The sequence below is a fragment of the Staurois parvus genome, unplaced genomic scaffold (assembly GCF_062004578.1).
Source record: "Staurois parvus isolate SC_StPar_1 unplaced genomic scaffold, SC_StPar_1.0 ptg000019l, whole genome shotgun sequence".
Taxonomy (NCBI): domain Eukaryota; kingdom Metazoa; phylum Chordata; class Amphibia; order Anura; family Ranidae; genus Staurois; species Staurois parvus.
Window position 1 is genome coordinate 21,405,262 of NW_028317815.1, and position 22,101 is coordinate 21,427,362.

Genomic DNA, 22,101 nt, shown 5'->3' on the forward strand with positions numbered 1-22,101 from the left:
GAGGATGCTTTTCTGGAGTCAATGTGTTATTATTCCTTCTGATGAGTTAAAAAAAACAAAAAAACAAACAATCATGGAATTCTTAGCATCATGTTAATGTGTTCTTTCATAAATTTCATATCATGAGCTCAAATATTAATTACAGCTAATTTGCTGCTACCCTCCCTAAAGTAGCTAACTGGCAACTACTGGATATTAAACCGCTTCTGTTGTTCATACAGTCATGATCTGGTTACATGGCTGTTTTTGGAGATTGTGCTTCTCTAGCCACACATGCATTATATAGCCCCTTTGTACTGGATTCTTCTGAAATGTTACTAGGCATGTAATGGTTTTTTTTCTTATACTCAAAACCAAAAAAGTAACATATTGCTGCTTGCTTATTATTATTATATGTGGTGGATGTATTCGTTTTCCTTCTTTAGGCATTTTTTCCCTGGTGATCTGGCCTGTAATCCACCTCTTTGTTATGCAGACACCACTCTGGATGAATTAGCACAGGGGGCACCTTTTTGGACAGCAACATTGTCAGTCGGGAAGGGGGGGGGGGTAGAGGTATTAGCAGATTTAAATGACAAATACAATTTGAATTCCAGCTAATACTTGTATAATCAGTTACAGCAAACCGTTTTTTTCCCTTTTGGGATAAAGATGTAACCTAAAAGCTGGTCATTTGATGCACCCCTGCCAGTGTTGAGTTCTCCATCTCATCCCTGTAACTTCAGGACAGGTTTTCTGTTAGGAAAAAAAAAAGACTTACTGATTGGATCACCAGATGAAAATAGAAGAAAGCTTAAAAAAGAAAACTAATACAGCCATTTTATCTAAGAATAGGTAAGCTGCAATATAATAAATAATATAAATGTTTGCTATTGGGTTTAATACTGCTTTAAGTACTAAACCTAGAATGAAGCCGCTTCTGCTGTGTGCTGAATTGCAACTTGCTAGGAGACAAAAAGGGCATGGCAGTGTGTTTCTTGAGTTACAGAGAGACTTCTGACTCCTCATATACTATGCCCTTCTTTAACTCTGCTGCTGCGTTTTCAGATAGGTGATAAGAGAAGACAATAGAAGAAGGGTAACAGAAAATTAAACAAACTAATGCTGGCCATACATACAGACATTTGAGGCAATGTCAACAATTTTCAACCTGCATTTGTAATAAAGAGCCTTTCTTCTTTTTGCTCTTTCCATTGATCTAACCTAACCCACCCCCCCTACAGATAGACTTCTATGGGGCTGTGTTCTGAGGCTGGTTCGATTGGCAATGATTCCATAGACGTTTGTGGGGCTCTAATACGCAGGCATGGCCAGGGCGGGGAAGACTTGTGGCACAGGATATAGACAGATGGTGTACACATGGATCTAGGGGAGTATGCATCCATAGAGTGAACGAGTTTACATTCCTGTACAATCAGATGGGTGAGCATTGATAGATTTGTAGACCTCCACCATGACCCTAGCAGATTCTTATCTGATTTGCATTTTCCGGACTGATAACTGTTGCTTCCTTAGGTACAAATATGCAGTTTACCAGATGCAAAGTAGAATGATTTGTTGAAAACCCATCTGATGACTTTGTGCTCCACAGCCAGCTGCCCTTACAAATGCCAGACCTTTAAGGTCATTAACCATAACCTGTTTTTAATTCTACTTTTTGCTGCTAATGTATATCCTGCAGTCTGTCCTTAACTTTGCCAGAGTGGTAAATTGTCATATTTAGGGATAATACTCATTGCTTTGGTGAAGTGTTGCCAGCAGGTCTAGAACATATAGCTAGAACTGAAATTTGTAACCTTAAGGCTACTTCATATTAAAAAGTGTGGAAATGTACTCTGTAGGATAGGATAGTCACACTTTACATTTTATCCAGCTGTGATAAATAATGTGCAGTATTTCGTCATTATTTGTTGCACATTGTATGTCTCGTGTCGTCTGGATGTCAGAATGTGTAACAAACACAGTGAGTCAGATATATGTAATCCAGATGGATGATTGGCTTATGTGAAGGTAGTAATTGCTCACATGGAATTAATTGCAAACCTATAATAGACACACAAGAACAATGTACATTTGTAACATACTCACATGGGCGAGATGAAAGTTTTTCGGTTTGTAAATATTCAGTAATACCAGCTGTGTCTAAATTGATTTAACCTTTAGGGTGATCATGAGAGGATAAAAGCAGCGAGGGTTTTGCATAACACAACAGCCCTTGCAGCCACTTATGATGTTAAATAAAACATTCTGCAGGCATCATTTCTTGGTATGCAGCTTTGCCTGGCAGAATACACTAAAATCTGTTATATTGTAAGCTTGGCTATTTTGAAGTGCCCATCGTCTGGAGTACAGCACTGGTTGTTTTCGGTGAAAAATATACAGCTCTCTCAAAGTGTACGTTACCCAAAATGTTCACGTATGGCAGTGTTTCTCAACTCCAGTCCTCATGGACCCCCAACAGGTCATGTTTTCAGGATTTCCATTATTTTGCACAGGTGATTTGATCAGTTTCACTGCCTTAGTAATTACCACAGCTGTTTCATCTGAGGGAAATCCTGAAAACATGACCTGTTGGGGGTCCATGAGGACTGGATTTGAGAAACACTGACGTATGGCAACTTAATAATACTTAGATGTGGTGGGTGCATTAGTTTTATTAATCTTTTTTTTTTTCTTTTTTAACCTTGAAATTTTGCAAATAACACTTCCTGTGCTTGGGCAGCAATGCTCACTCCACTGTATCTATGGAGGGAGTTGTGCAGGTTGCTGTCCTGATCTGGGCTACAAACACGTCGTCTTCTCAATCTCTATTAAAAGGAAGGGGGTTAGGTAGTTCACAGAAGATACAGTATCTCTTGGCAAGTTTGTGTTTTTTTTCATTCATCCCAAAAGAAATTATGGCCCTACATTTTTGGAAGGATCAACAGGTGTTCTCTCCATTTGATGAAAATGTTCTTAGTCTGAAAAATGAACATGAAAGCAGGCAACACTTCTAAGGAGTGGTAAACCGCAATATATTTTTGGTCAAATAATTTTGGTCCTTGGTATTAGATTTCCTTAAAGTAAAAAAAAAAAAATCCCTACATCTATCCTATATAGAGATGTTGATAGCAGAACTTTGCTGTGTTTTTTTTTTTTTTTTTTTTTTTACTAATTTCGGTGCACCTCTATCAGCAACTACAGTACTTATACCTGCTGGCCTTCATTTTTTTTTTTTTAGCCAAGAGAAGTTTTTCCTAACTACTTAACCCCTACTTTAAGGCTCCATGCACACTGGCTTAAAAACACTTACCCACTTCGATAATTTTTCCCTTTTCATGTATAGTTACCAGCATCTGGAAGTAAGCATAATCTCTAAAGTGAGGGAAAAGACGAAGATAAAAGCACTTTTATATTTGTCTGCTCTTTTGGAAGTATATAAAAGTGACTCTTCTTTTCAGATTAGTAGCCTGGCTACTTAGTTATTAGTAATTAGGTATTAGTATTAGTAATTAGTAGCAGCAGGTCCCCAATCAGGAAGCTCATACATCTCCTGTGTGAGATCCTTGACCTGTTTAGGAAGTAGTACACTTCCTTATTAGGGCAGCACTAAAGATGTATGCTACTTGTTAAAAATGCCTAGTCACATCACAGGGAATTGGGGATTATTTCCCCATATCCATCTGTGGTGTTAAGGCTCCATTCACACTTGTCTGACTTCAAAATTGTGCGATTTTCATTACGACGTTACAATGCGACTTTGGCTTTGACCAAGGATGATTGTTTGTTTTGTGCTGTACAAAGTCACATACAAGTTGCATGTTTATCATTCAGGTGCGACTTTCATGCGACTTTGGAGGGTTTACATTGAAGTCTATGGACCTCAAGTTGTATGAAAGTCAGACCAAAGTAGTGCAGGTCGCTAAGACATGAATGGTACTCATTAGGAAACATGGGGTGGGGACCCCAAAGTCGCATGTCAAGTTACACAAGTGTGAATGGGATCTAAAAGCAAGTTCTTTGAACCAATTTTATCCCGGGGGTGGAGGGATCCTTTTGTACTATTTGGTCAACGTGTGTTTATAAGCTTTTAGAGACATTTCTGAACGCATATACATGCATGTAATGATTTTTCAATAGTGCCATTCACACTGTAAGTTTAAGTGTGGTCAGTTCTGTGCATCCAGGATCAGGCTTTATGAGAAACATCTAAAAGCATAAAAGTTGTTCTTCTCAAATAATTTCTTCACCATGTAGAAATGCCCATGGCACATGCTGTAATTAGTGATCCATTTAACAGGCCTATTAGGCCACATATTATGTGTCTCATATATGGAAGCCAAATCAAATGTTTGCCTGGTGAAACAAAGTTATAGCCAAATAACTAATGGAGAAGATTATATATTGCTCAATCAATTCTGTTTGTATTAATGAATGTATATGCCTAGATTTTTTTTTTTTTTTTAATCCTGGCTCGTAGTAACCAAAATTGTTTGGCTGGCAGTTGGTGTTTTTTTTACATTATTCAATGAGGTGGCATAGTGGGTATTGCTTCTGAATCTCAGCTCTGTTCTGCATCTGAATCTTTTCAGGGCTGCCATCTACATCGATACACCCATCATTGGTTATGCAATCAGTATTTCCTGCTTCTCAAACTGTTTTTATCCAAGACTTCATTTCGTTTAATGGGGACATATCCAAAATGGTGCAGCGAGAAGACATCGGGACCTGACATTGCTTCCTCTTGATCCTAGCGGTGCAGTGAATCTCCAGCAGCTGGTTTTCTTCCATTATCTGCCTCTGTACCCCAGGGAACATAGAGCAGAAACCAGAGACACTACAGCTGCACTGTGTAACAGCAGTTCTCCGACTCAGGGCTTTGATGGGACACACAGGTGGCTTCACTCAGACTCTGCATCCCTCTCGCCATGTGGTATGTGATGCAGTAAGCATACCTTCCCAGTGCCTCTGCCCCATTAAAAAAAAAAAAAAAAAAAAAAAAAAAAAAAAACTATATCCCTGCTACCTGAGGTCTTAAAAAAAGACACATCCTGATTTATTGGAGGTGCCCTTGCTGAATTGGGTAACTGAACCTGCATAGCTGGGGACACCTCACACACACCCGTTGCGGCAACGGTCACCTTGTTGCTTATAACCTGCCATCTTCCTGTCTCTATCTCCCTCTCTGTGGATATGCCCAGAAGGAAGCGTGTGCCACCAATTTATTGCACGGGAGCAGATAATGTGCCTTGAGATTGGAAGGGATCTCTTGCAGCTCCATTACTACTGTGAAAATGACTACACCAGATGAGTGTGCCTGATCAGCAACACATGGACTCTGCTACCTTTGCAACAATCATGGCTGCCATCTCCTTCTGCCAATCCACTTTAATTGCTAAATAGACCACCTCCAGTCTGACATAGGTCTGGTCAGAAGGGATTTGGACTCTTTCTGTGACTGCGTTTTTGAGGTCAAACAGCAGGTTTCCTCAAAGGAAGACCAACAGAGAAACCATACTGCTTGCCTCTAAGTAACAGACTTTGGTTTTGAGAGTATAGAGTCATGAGCTGAAGATGTGGAGAACTGCAACTACAGAAATAACCTATGTATACTGGGCCTCCCGGAAGATGCGAAGAGTTCAGATCCCACTTTCTTTACTGAGAGCCTGTTGCTAGAACTGCTTTCCAATGCCACATTCTCTCCGTGCTTCACTGTGAAGCATGCTCATCATATCCCAGTGGTCAAGGACCCTCCTGCACTTTCATATTAAAATTGATTCACTTTAAAGACCGCGATTTGATCCTTCGTGAAGCTTGCTCGCAGGGGGACCTGGTATATGGTAACACCAAACTATACTTCTTCCCTGACCACTCTATAGAAAACCAAATATTGTGGATATTGTTAGATAACATCCAAGCCAAATTGATGGAGAAAGGGCTCAAGTAAAGCGTGCTATTTCCTGCAAAACTTTGAGTTCAAGATGGCGAGATGGTTTGCTTCTCCACTGTGCCAAGGAATGTGGCGTCCTTTACACAGTAATGCAGTTCATTTTCTTTACCTTGGCCTTTGCCTTTATTGTGCAGTTGATGGACTCCTATGGAGGCCATCAAGAAGCTTGCCTGATACTGGCTGCCTAGCTAAACCGTGGAATATCCACGTGCTACGTTTGATGTCTTCAGTATACTGGCCTTGTAGTGAAATACTAAACGATTTGCAGTAGAATTTAGCATAGATTGTTCTTACACATAGAAAGATGTACACAAATATTGAGATAAATGCCTATGCAGATCCAGTTTTTGGTAATGAGCTCAAATATTTTTGTTTGAGCAGTTGAAAGAGTTAAAATAAAAGAATGTAGAAGGCTTAAATGCAAACCTAACTTGGATGGGAAAGACATACCTCATGAAATATTGATTGTTTCCACTGCTGTTGCCAAGGTTTAGGGATATTCATTGACATTTGAACTTTGTTATCTTAAGTTCATGTTTGTTTTCTGATAAGTGTGTGTTTTTAAATACCTTTTTTAAAACCAAATAAAAAGAAAGCAATTGCTTAATTATATTGAATTTATTGTACTAGTCTAATGCTTTCTTTAAGCTTGCTTCTCAAGCAAGACTGACAAAGAGTTTGTTGGACTTCATTGTTAATGTGTTAACTAACTGCATTAGTTTTGCATGATCTTTAGCAGACACTCCCAGTACCAGCATTATCTTAGAAGAATGATATTTATTGGACAGCAAAATGAAACCTAGCGCATAGATTTCTTCCTCCCCAAGGAAAATATTAGCTGTAGTCCATAGGTAACTATAGATTTTTGTATAAATTGTCAGAACCTGCTGCAGCCTTTTTAAACAGGCAATAATGATCTTTGGTTGACCTAAGTTTTACTGGCAGTCTCTCAGCTATTCTATTAATCACACATTGTGTAAATACAACATCGTCCACCAGCCCCCTCAAACACTGGATAAGTCAGATCAAAAATATTCAAGGTCTAAACACTCTTGTGAATAAGCATCCCAGACCCTGGGTCACAAGTGGCAATAAGTGTGGCGGAAACCACTCTTCCTCCACCACATGCACACATTGAAGCTGCAGAACATTTCCTGATGCTTTCGGAAATTGCCCTCCATTTTCAGTTATTCCAGTGACTAAGCTATTATGCAGGATGAAATTTCATACTTCACAGTTGGTGTAGTGGCAGCCGTGAAAGGAAAAACAAAGTGCAATTTCTCCTAGTGTGCATTTCAGTTTTTTCTCAATGGTCAATTGAGAGTCACAGGAATTAATAAACAGTTATGTCATGCTGCTGTCTTCAGGAGGTTGGGACACTAGTGACCAGAAATGTATGTCAGCCTCTGTAAACAGCCCCTTCCCCAGCAAGCCCTGGGCTAGCCTGGACTGTGACCTTCAGGCACTGGGCTCTGAATTGTGATGCATTCCAGACATTTGGCGCAGACTTGTTAGCAGTTTTTTCTTTTTTTTTTCCCCTACCTGCTCCGTTCAATGATTTTACATAGACCAGCTCTGTACCTCCTCTTCTGACATCTCTCGCTGGCGCTCTCAGCTATTCCTCTTCTGTGTGCCCCAAAAGGAAGCCACTTGCTATGGGAGCATATTATGTGTAGGCTTGTTCCTGAGCTGGGCTTTGTGTGTCCATAAATGCACAGTGTGTCACAGCCCTGCCTCCCGCTCTCCCCTGTCAGCATTTGATTGACAGCAACAGGAGCCAATGGCTCCCACTGCTGCCTGATCCTCCTGTGAGAAGAGAAAAAACTGACCAATACAGGACATGAGTAAGTGTTTGGTGTGGGGGGGGGGGGGGGGGCCAGTGGAAGTTTTTCTTACATTAATGCATTGATTGCATTAAGGCAAATCTTTTGACCTTAGAACCACTTTAAACTAGGCCTGTATTCCTTGTTGCCTATTTCTGATTTAAATCTGGTTTCTCAAAAGTCTGTCTCAGGAGAAGCTGTTTTTGGTAACTGCTGTCTACTACAAGGGGTTGTTTCTAATCTTATTAATGCAGTACATATTACTCTGCATCTGGAGTACCACTCTGTAGAAGAAGGAAAGACCTAAGGCCTGCAACAGCAAACACCTTTTCTGCCACAGCCACTTTTTTTTAATCCTTTCTCTGTGCAGATTAGAAATGCCCTGAATGTCCTGGGCATCACCTGAGAGTGTGGAGGAGCATTTGCTGTTTGAGAAGGAATCTCTTAAAGGAGGTCCCTCTGCTTTGGGCATTGAGCAGCTGGATGAAATGCATGGAGCCTTGTACTTTTAGTTGTGTCTGCTTTTAAATAGCTTTAAACTTGTGTGTATCGTGGGACTAATGTCTACTAATTTGAGCAGTGGAACTATGTGCGTGGGGCACTAATTAGACATCAAAGAATACCTGATTGCTTTCCCTTTGAGGAACATCTCTTCAGACATGTTCTTGATATAGTCATTGGCAACACCCAATTTAGCAAGTGTGCTTCTGCCTGAACACAGGAGATCTGTGGACATAACAGAGAAATCCCACACTTTTTTTCCTCAGCTCTACAGTAAGTGGGAATTTGGCTGTGAAGGTGTATGATAAATCAGATCATATGGCACAGAGCTGGAGGTCCGCTTATAATTTTGATAGGCATTCTGCATGAAGGTGTCTCTACTTCCATGTGTAGGGGCTGTGTGTACACCCAGACAGGTCCTTGGGTACTTTGCTTCTCTAATATTTGGGTGATCAGGACAGAAGGATACATTTAAATTAGGACACCCCTTTTTAGCTTCTTGGCTAAATCCTTGTGTGTATCATCTATATTGGATGCCTCTCATATTCCTCCTTGTGCTACTGCATCCGCCAGTGCATTTTGCTAGACCTTCTTGGGTTACCTACGTATTGGAACCCCTTGTTCCTTGACACCCTGGCACCCCTTTTTCCCATGCAGGTGGGAAATTTGTATTGAGAGTTTTATCCCATTTGGGATTACATTCTCAGTATTGCACCCCCTGCAGTTTTTCATATCCCTTATACCTTCTTGGGTTACCTAGATATTGGAACCCCTTGTTCTCTGGCACCCCTTTTCCCATGCAGGTGAAATTTGTATTGAGAGTTTTATCCCATCTGGGATTACATTCTCAGATACTATTGCATCTCTTGCCGTTTTTGATATCCCTTATACTTTAGAAAATTTACAATACATCAATTGTTACTGTTAAAATTAAAACCTTTTAAAATGCACAGTACTTGGTAAGGAGGTCAGCTGACCTATATTGAATAGTGATGTGTGTGTTTAATAAATAGGGGCTGTATGGTGGTCTTAATCCGTTCTAAACAATCAGACAAGTATGGCAAGGCAAGTTTGCTTACTTTCTTACACAAGTTTGAATTTTTGAAAAACTTGTATTATTATAACAGTTTGTTTTTATTCTTGTGGATATACTCGAATTGTAATGAAGTTTTGATATGTTTTGTCTTCATTTGCCATTTCGGGTGTTTTCCTTTTTGTAATTACCAAAAATATTTCTTTTTAGATTGGAGCCTATGACCAGCAAATATGGGAAAAATCCGTAGAACAAAGAGAAATAAAGGTAAAGTTACCGGATTACTTATTTTGTTTTCCGAAAGATTTTTATAGATCTTATGTCCAATCTACATTCACAGAGCGCATTTCTGTGATCATCTGGAAGCTGTAAAGCTTCTAGATGTTGTGCTTGTACCTCAGTAAACGCCCATAAGCTGTTGTATACCTCAACTTTGGTGACTGCATGTTTTGCATATGATCATAATAAGTATCATACAGCCTACCCTAGAACAGAGCCCTCTAGCAGTGCGCTGTCGCAGCTGTCAGCACTCCCAACTTTACCCAGTCTTCCTTCTGGGTTTGTGCTTTCCAGCCTTTTGAATGGCGGGGCAGCAATGAAGTCACTCCTGCACATGTAAGTCACGGTCACCGCACACACTCTCAATGAACGGCATACTCCACACTTACCTGTAGGTACAAGGCATAAAGCAGAGTTTATTACAGCCTTAACCGTGTCTACACAATACAGCTTTCATGACGAGAAGATTTTATGAGCGTAGTATTTGTAGATTGGTAATGTTAGTTTCACTGGGATACAATATTTTAAAACCATAGATGTTTTTCTCTGTCTTGTATATGGTTTTTACACAAAAGGCACATAAGTATAGTCCACGAATTACTGGATAATAGTCTGATCTGGTTGGTGTTAGGCTCCATACACAAGTGTTTTTTTAGGCTCCTAGAAGCTATTAGCATTTTTTTCCAGCTTCTAGAAGCTAAATAATGTTACACTATGTGTCCATGCACGCTACTTTAGGCTGTTAGCATTTTTTTAGCTAGTTCTAGGAGCAGAAAAAAGGTTTTTGTAGAGTTTTCTTTGGGTCATTTTTCAAGCAGAAAAAAAATCCTAAACGCTGCTAAAATGCTGCTAACTTTTTTTTCTAGCTTTTTTTTTTTCCTCTACATGTACTGTAAAAACTCTAATAAAACACTAATGCTCCTAGACGCTATTAAAAAACGCTATTGCCAGCGATTTATTTATGGCGTTTTGAGCTTAAAAAAATGCTAGTGTGCATGCAGCCTTAGAGTGGCTCATTTTTGGGCATCAGGTTATATTGAGAGCAGAGTATCGCATGCTTATTCTATGATATAAATCCACATCTCATGCTTAAATACAAGGTTGCAGTTTATAAGCAATGCCATACTGGCCTTCAAATAAATTTTTACAATAAAAAGCAATGGATTATGCATTCACGTCAGATTTCAATGAGTAGTACCCAGACATATAAATGAATAATATGCAGCTCTCAAATAATGTATCTAATAACTAAAAAAAAAAAAAAAACCACCAATTGTTAGTGTTACTTTTTGTTTAGTATTATAGTATCTATTTAGGCCAACATAATTCATTTTATTGATGGTGTTCTTTTGTGATTGTATACAGTTCATTAAAATGGTGAGTAGCAAACCCTGCATAGTTTGTGGTGCCTAACTACGAATGACCTGAGCAATTCTTGTATCATTGTAAAGTAGTATGCAACAAAACAACCACAGTATTGTCCATGATTTGCAGATTGTGACTTTTTAACAGTTTGTCCTTTTGCAATTTAATATGCCTGATTGTCTTAGTAAACTACATTTCTAAATCACAACTCAGATTGCATGCCAGAATTTTGGTAAATGTTGTTTTTTTGTTTTGTTTTTTTTTTAACACTGAATTACATTAAAAATGGGTGGGTACTCACATGATGATAAATGAACTAAGCTTTTGGTAAGAGCCTTAAGTTACTAACTGTGATTGCCATGCCCTTTACTTAACCTATGTTTTGGCATTGCAATATTGTATAGGCCGATTTGCATGTTGTAAATTCACACTTGTTTCATCAAGCATGATAAAAAAAAAAATTCAAGAGCCTCATCCTTTGTGATTTCTAAGTTGATGAAGCAATGCTTATACCCATCTGGTATACACTTTTTTAAAGTGTAACTAAAGGCAATTTTTTTTGTTTTAATTTTGGATAAGTAAGGGCAGGTTATAACCCCCATCCCTTTGTTTCTTGGTCATTTGTGTCCCATTAGGGAGATTTCCCTTCACTTCCTGTCCCGTAGCTAAAACAGGAAGTGAAAGGAAATCCCTTCAAAGTGAGGGAATCCCGTTGTGTCAACAGAACTAGTGTCCCTGTTGGAAGATTTCCCCTCGTGTTCTGATGTCAACCCAAAATTTGGGATTTTCTTTTGCTTTCACTTTCTATGAGAACTATATACAGGAAAAATAGAGGGGGTTAATCTCCCTAACAGGTGCTCAGACAGCATTAAAAACTTACAGGCATTGTAATTCCTCATTACTCCTTCCAAAACTTTAGTGTTTATCGGCGTTTTGCCGCATTTTTTCGCATTAGTGTTTTTAGAGGTTTTTTTTATTTTAATACAAAAAAAAATTTTATTGGTCAAAAAAAAAGTCCAAAACAATGCTGGTTCACCACGTTTTGCTGCAGCGTTAGAGCATTTTTACAGCTTAAAAACTCCTCTAGGAACCCACTAGTTCTGGGCAGTCAAAAAAAGCCTTTGCCAAAAAACATTGATTACAGTCTGTGTGCATGGACACATAGGATAATATGCTGGGGAGTTTACTGGCTGTAGAAAAAAACATCAATCTATTGATCGACTTGTGTACAACCAGTCTGTCAGGTTTTTCCTGAACGAACAGTGCTGCCTGCTAAAGTCTCTAACACTGATCATTGTATTTTGATTGTTGGGAAGGCTCCCTGCTGTCAGAATACAATACCACAGGAGGAAGGATTCACAGGTCCACCTTGAATGTGGAGAAAAAAATTCATGAAACACAATCTATAAATGAAGGACCCGGAACTTTCATTCTTCAGCCCGACCTTCATTCATAGATCTTCTTTTTTTATTGATGGAAGCTATAGTACAGGTTTCGTGAATGGAGGAGGTGGGCAGAATGGTCGGGCATAGTCGGCACTCTTGACAAGTGCCTATGACGAGCACTGTGAATTGATAAAGAAAACAATTGGACCGCGCTGAGTCAAAAAACAAAAACAAAAAAAAAAACGTGCATATATCCAACATATCAAAAACCAGTCCAAAATTAGTGAACCAAGTGCTTGTACTTGTGCTCAGCAATTTCTATATCTTGATAAATGAATCCTCTCCAAAAATGTGCACCACTGTGCTCGACAAGTGCCCCCACACGGACTCACTCACCCCTGACAAGCATTGGATCATTATGACTGCAAGGTGGGGGGGGGGGGTAGAGTATTTCAGACTTGGATTAATATAACAGCCAGCAGCACAAGGGACGCTTTGCATTGAATGCACCGTCCCTTATGCTTTTTTTTTTTTTACCAAACTTCGGTTTTAAAACTACTGCACAGTCCGTAAACGTTACACTATATTACATTTTTATGAGATCGGCTATCAAAATGAAATTGATTTTTGATTATTTCCCCACAATTTAACAGATTAAATATATCTGCTGCACACACTTTTAGAAATTCTTTCAGCTTTATTGTAAAAAGGAAAATTCCCATCATTCCAAATCTCTACCTCGAACACACAGTAAAACCCATGCAATAAAGTATGGAGGTAAGGAATAGGAGAACTAAGTACAATTCAGAATGCCATCCACACAATTCCATCCCTGGGACATCCCAGGCATCTAAAAAATGACACCATGCTCCTTCTCCCAGAGTCTACCATCTGCAAGTTTAAAAAGTATTGCTGGTATTATTCATAATCTGTTAGACTACAGGGCTGTGTGTTTTCTATTGATGCAGACGGCGTAGGGAGACACAACTCTGGGCCCTGCATTCCAAGGTGCTCCAAAGGACGCTGCAAGAGAAGCCCTTCTGAAACCGTAAACCTGGGGCAGCAGTCATGGCACCAACTTAAAGGCATAGTTTGCCTTTACAAAAAGAACTGCCTATGCAGACAAGGGGCACCTATAGATGACAACAAGCTGTGCAGCTTTGATCAAAATTGAAAAATGCCTTTGCTATAGGCGTAGGCCATTTACGTACCTCATGAACCCTGACTTGAAAACTCCCATGATGTTGCTATGACATTACTAAACAAGGCCCAGCTATTACTGTTCACCTTCATCATCACAAGCGTAAGCTCTTTCTCTTATTCAAACCCCCTCATATGTGCTTTCTCTCCCCCGATTCAGTAGCTCAGAGCTTTGAGAGCTCACTCCTGTGATGGAGAAGATGAACAGTAATTGCTGGGCCTTGCTTAGCATCATAGGAACATTCTGGATACTTTCAGGTCAGGCTTCACAAGATACGTACAGTTGCAAGAAAAAGTATGTGAACCCCTTGGGATTACGTGGAGTTTTGCATGAATTGGGCATAAAATGTGCTCTGAATGTCATCTAAGTCACAACAATAGAAGAACACAGTCTGCTGAACATAATACTACACAAACATTAGATGTTCCCATGGTTTAATTGCACATAACATGTAAACATTCACAGTGCAGGGAGGAAAAAGTATGTGAGTCCCTAGCTTAATGACTTCTCCCAGAGCTAATTGGAGCTAGGAGTGAGCCAACCTTGACTCCAATCAGTGTGATGATATTGGATGTGTTGCTGACAGCTGTCCTGCCCTTAAAAAACACACACCTGTTTTGGGTTTACTGGTTTCAAGAAGCACTCTCTGATGTGAACCATGCCTCGCAGAAAAGAGCTCTCAGAAGACCTATGATCAAGAATTGTTGACTTGCATGAAGCTGGAAAGGGTTACAAAAGTATCTCCAAAAGCCTTGATGTTCATGTGTCCACAGTAAGACAGACTGTCTACAAATGGAGAAAGTTTAGCACTGTTGCTACTCTCCCTAGGCGTGGTCGTCCTGTAAAAATGACTGCAAGAGCACAGCGCAGAATGCTGCATGAGGTAAAGAAGAATCCCAGAGTGTCAGCTAAAGACCTACAGAAATCTCTGGCACATGCTAACATTTTTGTTGACACGTCTACAATAAGGAAAACATTAAACAAGAATGGAGTACATGGGAGGACACCACGGAGGAAGCCATTGCTGTCCAAAAAGAATATTGTAGCACGTTTGAAGTTTGCAAAAGAGCACCTGGATGTTCCACAGCACTACTGGCAAAATATACTGTGGACAGATGAAACCAAGATTGAGTTGTTTGGGAAGAACACACAACACTATGTGAGGAGAAAAAAAGGCACAGCACACCAACATCAAAACCTCATCCCCACTGTAAAACATGGCGGAGGGAGCATCATGGTTTGGGGCTGATTTGCTGCCTCAGGGCCTGGACGGATTGTTGTCATTGATGGGAAAATTAATTCCAGTTTATCAAGACATTTTGCAGGAAAACGTACGACCATCTGTCCGCCAACTGAAGCTCCGCAGAGGATGGGTGATGCAACAGGACAATGACCCAAAGCATACAAGTAATTCTTCAAAACAATGGCTGCCACAGCACAGAATACGCCTTCTGGAGCGGCCCAGTCAGAGTCCTGACCTCAACCAGATTAAAATGCTGTGGCATGACCTTAAGAGAGCGATTCACACCAGACATCCCAAGAATATTGCTACACTGAAACAGTTTTGTGAAGAGGAGTGGTCCAAAATTACTCCAGATCGTTGTGCAGGTCTGATCTGCAACTACAGGAAACGTTTGGTTGAGGTTATTCCTGCCAAAGGAGGGTCAATCAGTTATTAAATCAAAGGTTCACATACTTTTTCCTCCCTGCACTGTGAATGTTTACATGTTATGTGCAATTAAACCATGGCAACATCTAATGTTTGTGTAGTATTATGTTCAGCAGACTGTGTTCTTCTATTGTTGTGACTTAGATGACGTTCAGAGCACATTTTATGCCCAATTCATGCAAAACTCCACGTAATCCCAAGGGGTTCACATACTTTTTCTTGCAACTGTAAATGGCCTACACCTACCTGCATAGCAAGGGCATTATTCAAATTTAGTCAAAGCTGCAGTTTGTTTGTATTTACAGACGCCCCTTATCTGCATTGGCAGGTTTTTGGTATAGGTGTAGTAAGCCTTTGAACAGGAACATAGCCAAGGATTAAAAGATGATGAAAGTGCTTAAGCTGAGGGTTTAAATAAATAAATAAAAAAAGATGATGAAAGTGCTTAAGCTGAGGGTCAATTAAAATATATACACACACACCGACTAGTAAACCTTGATAATGCCAAGAAAATATCCCCCAAACCATTCCATTCCCACCACCAGCCTGATCCGTAGATACAGGCAAGATGGATCCATGCTTTCATGTTGTTTACACCAAGTTCTGACCCTAAAATCTGAATGTTGCAGCAACCAGTCTGCCCATTCTCTGACCTCTGCCATCAACAAGGCATTTTCACCCACACAGCTGCCGCTCACTGGTTATTTTCTCGTTTTTGGACCATTCTCTGCAAACCCTAGAGGTGGCTGTACGAAAAAATCCCAGTAGATCAGCAGTTTTTGAACTACTCAGACCAGCCCATCTGGCAACAACAACCATGCCATGTTCAAAATCCCTTAAACCCGCATTCTTCCCCATTTTGATGCTCTGTTTGAACTTCAAGTCATCTTCACCACGTCTAGATGCTAAATGCACTGAGTTGCTGCCATGTGATTGGCTGATCAGCAATTTTTGTTACAATGCAATTGAACAGGTGTACCTAAATAAAGTGGTGTGTGTATGTATGTATGTATGTGTATATATATATATATATATATATATATATATATATATATATATTTGTGTTCAAAATAATAGCAGTGTGTTGAAAAAAGTGAATAAAGCTCAGAATCCTTCTAATAGCTTTTATTTCCATGCACATAAATGCATTGGGAACACTACACATTCTATTCCAAATCAAAACATGAAGAAAAATATATCAAATTTGTGTTGTACCTCTAAAAAAAAAAATTGAAGAAAAGTGAATATTAGACTGTTCAAAAAAATAGCAGTGTTTGTATTCTTCTTTACAAACTCAAACATTCACTATATAAACTGAAAAATGTTTGAAGATTTTGCTTTCCTTTGAATCACTTAATGAATATTTAGTTGTATAAGCACTGTTTCTGAGAACTGCTGTACATCTGTGTTGCATGGAGTCAACCAACTACTGGCACCTGTGAACAGGTATTTCAGCCCAGGATGATTGGACTACATTCCACAGTTCTTCTCTATTTCTTGGTTTTGCCTCAGAAACTGCATTTTTGATGTCACCCTACAAGTTTTCTATTGGATTAAGATCCGGGGATTGGGCTGGCCACTCCATAACGTCAATCTTGTTGGTCTGGAACCAAGATGTTGCACATTTACTGGTGTGTTTGGGGTCGTTGTCTTGTTGGAACACCCATTTCAGGGGCATTTCCTCTGCAGCATAAGGCAGCATGACCTCTTCAAGTATTCTGATGTATTCAAACTGATCCATGATCCCTGGTATGCGATAAATAGGCCCAACACCGTAGTATGAGAAACATCCCCATATCATGATGCTTGCGCCACCATGCTTCACTGTCTTCACAGTGTACTGTGGCTTGAATTCAGTGTTTGGGGGTCGTCTGACAAACTGCCTCCGGCCACTAGACCCAAAAAGAACAATCTTACTTTCATCAGTCCACAAAATGTTGCGCCATTTCTCTTTAGGCCAGTCAATGTGCTCTTTGGCAAATTGTAACCTCTTCAGCACATCTTTTTTTCAACAGTGGGACTTTGCGGGGGCTTCTTGCAGATAGCTTGGCTTCACATAGGCGTCTTCTAATTGTAACAGTACTCACAGGTAATTTTAGACCTTCTTTGATCCTCCTGGAGCTGATTGTTGGCTCAGTCTTTGCCATTTTGGCTATTCTTCTATCGAATGGTAGTTTTTCGCTTTCTTCAACGTCTTTCAGGTATTGTTTGCCATTTTAAAGCATTTGCGATCATTTTAGCTGAGCAGCCTATCATTATCTGCACTTCTTTATATGTTTTCCCCTCTCCAATCAACTTTTTAATCAAGGTACACTGTTCTTCTGAACAATGTCTGGAACAACCCATTTTCCTCAGAATTTCAGACAGAAATGCACTGTAACCAGCATGTACATTTGCTGCCTTCCTTCCTTAAATAAGGGCAATAATTGTCACCTGTTTTTCAAAGAATGAATGACCTCACTAATAGAACTCCACACTGCTATTATTTTGAACATGCCCCTTTCAATTAGTGATTCAATTACACAGAATCAGCAGCATGCATGTCATGACTGTTGGATCTGTTGGATTTCTATTACTCTACTACACCTGCTAGTAAATTATTTGCCATGTAAAAATATCATTTCAACCAAAAACAGTGATTGATCAGGTTATTGATGTCTGACTGCCATTATTTTGAACACAACTGTATATGTATGTGTGTGTGTATATCTATATGTGTGTGTGTGTGTGTGTGTGTGTGTGTGTGTGTGTGTGTATATGTATATATGTGTATATGTATATATGTGTGTATATATATATATATATACAGTCATGGCCGAAATTGTTGGCACCCTTGATATTTCTCCAGGAAATCATGTATTTCTCACGAAACGTATTGCATTAACACATGTTTTGCTATACACATGTTTATTCCCTTTGTGTGTATTGGGACAAAACAAAAAAAGGGAGGAAAGAAAGCAAATTCGACATAATGTCACACAAACCTCCAAAAATGGGCTGGACAAAAGTATTGGCACCCTTTCACAACTGCGGATAAATAAGAATGTTACAAGCATGTGATGCTTCTGTAAACTCACCTGGGGCAAGTAACAGGTGTGGGCAATATAGAAATCACACCTGAAAGCAGATAAAAAGGAGAGACGTTCACTTAACCTTTGCATTGTGTGTCTGTCTGTGCCACACTAAGCATGGACAACAGAAAGAGGAGACGAGAACTGTCTGAGGACCTGAGAACCAAAATTGTGGCAAAATATCAACAATCTCAAGGTTACAAGTCCATCTCCAGAGAACTAGATTTGCCTTTGTCCACAGTGCGCAACATTATCAAGAAGTTTGCAACCCATGGCACTGTAGCTAATCTCCCTGGTCGTGGACGGATGAGGAAAATTGATGAAAGATTGCAACGCAGAATAGTCCGGATGGTGGATAAGCAGCCCCAAACATGTTCCAAAGACATTCAAGCTGTCCTGCAGGCTCAGGGAGCATCAGTGTCAGCGCGAACTATCCGTCGACATTTAAATGAAATGAAACGCTATGGCAGGAGACCCAGGAGGACCCCACTGCTGACACAGAGACATAAAAAAGCAAGACTACAGTTTGCCAAAATGTACTTGAGTAAGCCAAAAGCCTTCTGGGAAAACGTCTTGTGGACAGATGAGACCAAGATAGAGCTTTTCGGTAAAGCACATCATTCTACTGTTTACCGAAAACGGAATGAGGCCTACAAAGAACAAAACACAGTACCTACGGTAAAATATGGTGGAGGTTCAATGATGTTTTGGGGTTGTTTTGCTGCCTCTGGCACTGGGTGCCTTGACTGTGTGCAAGGCATCATGAAATCTGAGGATTACCAAAGGATTTTGGGTCGCACTGTAGGGCCCAGTGTCAGAAAGCTGGGTTTGCGTCCAAGATCCTGGGTCTTCCAGCAGGACAATGACCCCAAACATACGTCAAAAAGCACTCAGAAATGGATGGCAAAGAAGCGCTGGAGAGTTCTGAAGTGGCCAGCAATGAGCCCAGATCTAAATCCCATTGAACACCTGTGGAGAGATCTTAAAATTGCTGTTGGGAAAAGGTGTCCTTCCAATAAGAGAGACCTGGAGCTGTTTGCAAAGGAAGAGTGGTCCAAAATTCCGGGTGAGAGGTGTCAGAAGCTTATTGATGGTTATAGGAAGCGACTGATTTCAGTTATGTTTTCCAAAGGGTGTGCAACCAAATATTAAGTTAAGGGTGCCAATACTTTTGTCCAGCCCATTTTTGGGGTTTTGTGTGACATTATGTCATATTTGCTTTTCTGCCTCTGTTTTATATTTGTTCCAATACATACAAAGGGAATAAACATGTGTATAGCAAAACATGTGTTAATGCAATACCTTTTTTGTGTGAAATACTTGATTTTCAGGAAAAATATCAAGGGTGCCAACAATTTCGGCCATGACTGTATATAAAATGTGTGTATACAGTAATACCTCAGTTTATGAATGCAATTCGTTCTGCAGGACTTTTCTTATAGCGAAAAGTTTGTAAACCGAAATGCTGTTTCCCATAGGAATGCATTGATTACTTTTTTCTGACCTCTGGAACAGATTAATTGGTTAACACTACTAAAATACTGCATGAGTTATTTTATCAAGTCATACTGTATTTTAGTAGTGTCAACCATGTGTTAATGTTTCAGCTGTCAGCGGGATTCCCCACTGACCGCTGAATGTAAAAGAATTGCCAGCAATTAAAAAAATAAAATAAAAACGGTGTGGGGGTCCCCCCTCCCATCCATACCAAGCCCTTCGGGTCTGGTATAGATTTTGAGGGAAATTCTCATGCCAAAATTTTAAAAATGGCACAGGACCCCCCCAAAATCCATACCAGACCGTTATCCGAGCATGCAGCCCGGCGGGTCAGGAAGGGGTGGGGGTGAGCAAGTGCCCCCTTCCCCTCCTGTACCATACCAGGCCACGTGGCAGCGCGGCTCCCCCAAAAGCACCTTGTCCTCATGTTGATGGGGACAAAGTCCTCTTCCCCACAACCCTGGCCAGTGGTTGTTGGTAGGGGCTTATTGAAATGTGGAAGGCCCCTTTAACAAGGGGGCCCCCCAGATCTCGCCCCCCCATGCGAATGTGTATGGGGTACATGGTACCCCTACTCATTCACAAAAAAAACAAGTGTAGTGTGAAAAAAGACAGGACATGGTCTTTGTCAAGTCCTTTATTAAAAGAAAAATCTAAAAGAATGTCCCCCGCAGTAGATCCAATGTTAATCACGATGCCCTCCATCACTGCCGCTACCGCCACCGACCCGAAGAAAGAAGAAAAAATTTAAAAAAAATGCTCCGCTCCCGGAGATGACTTCCAGCCTTCTTCCTGCTCTGGTGGTTTTACAGTTCTTAAATATGTAAGGGGCGGGGCCACCCAGGGTCATCACGCATGTGACCCTGCCCCATGTGACATCAATGACCCCCCACCCCAAAGCACCCCTCAATGTTGATTGCATGTGGGCTGGTATGGTTCGGGAGGAAGGGGGGGCTCTCACTTGACCCCCCCCCCTTTCCTGACCTGCCAGACTGCATGCTCAGATAAGGACCCCTACGCCATTTTTTTTTTTTTACATTTTGTCATGGGAATTCCCCTCAAAATCCATACCAGACCCGAAGGGCTTGGTATGGATAGGAGGGGGGACCCCACGCTGTTTTTTTAAAAAATGTATTATGGTGCTGGTTTTTAACCATTAGCCGCCCGGCCAATGGCCGTTTGGCGGCTTCAAAAGTGTCTCTGCACTCCGGGTGCACGCCATTTGGCGTGCTCCCGCACATGCGCAGTTTGCGCTAATGCAGAGCGGCGCAGCAGTGCGATCTGTCACCGGCCGTGCACCTCGGACATGGCCGATGACAGATCCGAGTACCGCCTCCCGTTGCTGGTACCATGTGACCTGCTGTGACCAATCACAGCAGGTCACATGACAGTTGTATACAATGGATGGCTTCATTCATGATGCCATCCATTGTATACTAGTGCCTAGCTGTGAATGGTCACAGCTAATCACATGCACATGTCATGTGATTAGCTGTGACCAAATCACAGCTAAGCACAAAAAAAAAAAAAGAGAAAAAAAGCTGAATGAATCGATTTCATTCAGGTAAATGCTTGCTTATAGCAAAGTAATTCTTTGCTATAAGCAAATTGTGTAACAAAAAAAAAAAAAAAAATACTGATCACTTCCCCAAAGTAGTACAATGTTACTATGGTAACATTGTACTACTTTGGTCATAGTAAAATATGAAAAAAAATCTTAAATTTTTTTTTAAAAAAATGTAATAAAAAATTAATTATATATTTTTTTTTTATTTTTTTTTATTTTTTTATTATATTTTTTTTCATACGGTCACCAGTCAGTGTCCCTTTTCACCACCATGCCAGTTATATGATGACGCTGTACTGCACTGGTGACAGTATGTAAAAAAAAAAATAGTGAAAATAATTTGTTTAATTTTTTCATTGTCCGAAAAATTATGACAAAAAAATACAACTTCAAAAAACTCGCCATGCCTCTTATGAAGTACGTCGGACTGTCTACTCTGCAAAAAGGGGTCATTTGGGGATATCTGTACTGTTCTGACATTCTTGGACCTCAAGATATTAGATTGGCTGTCAGTACTTCAGGATTGATCAATTTTCAGATCTATACCATAGTTTGTGAACTCTATAACTTTCCTACAAACTAAAAAATACATCCTAATTTGGGTTATTTTCACCAAAGACATGTAGTAGAATACATCTCGGCCTAAATTTATGAAGAACAATTATTTATTTGTAAACTTTTATAACAGAAACAAAGAAAAATGTGTTTTTTTTTTTTCAAAAGTTTTGGTCTTTTTTTGTTAATTTAGCAAAAAATAAAAACCCCAGCGGTGATTAAATAC

The 22,101-nt window shown here is 40.1% G+C and overlaps 1 protein-coding gene across 2 annotated transcripts in view; it reads left to right on the top strand.

Annotated features, from left to right (window-relative positions):
* The window catches only part of PHTF2 (putative homeodomain transcription factor 2), a 182,476-nt gene that overhangs the window by 63,495 nt on the left and 96,880 nt on the right, over positions 1–22,101 (top strand). For both annotated transcript variants that reach the window (XM_089685751.1, XM_089685757.1), the window contains one exon: positions 9,497–9,553. In XM_089685751.1, the coding sequence (XP_089541877.1) occupies positions 9,497–9,553 (57 nt within the window). The remainder of the gene's footprint in view (positions 1–9,496; positions 9,554–22,101) is intronic.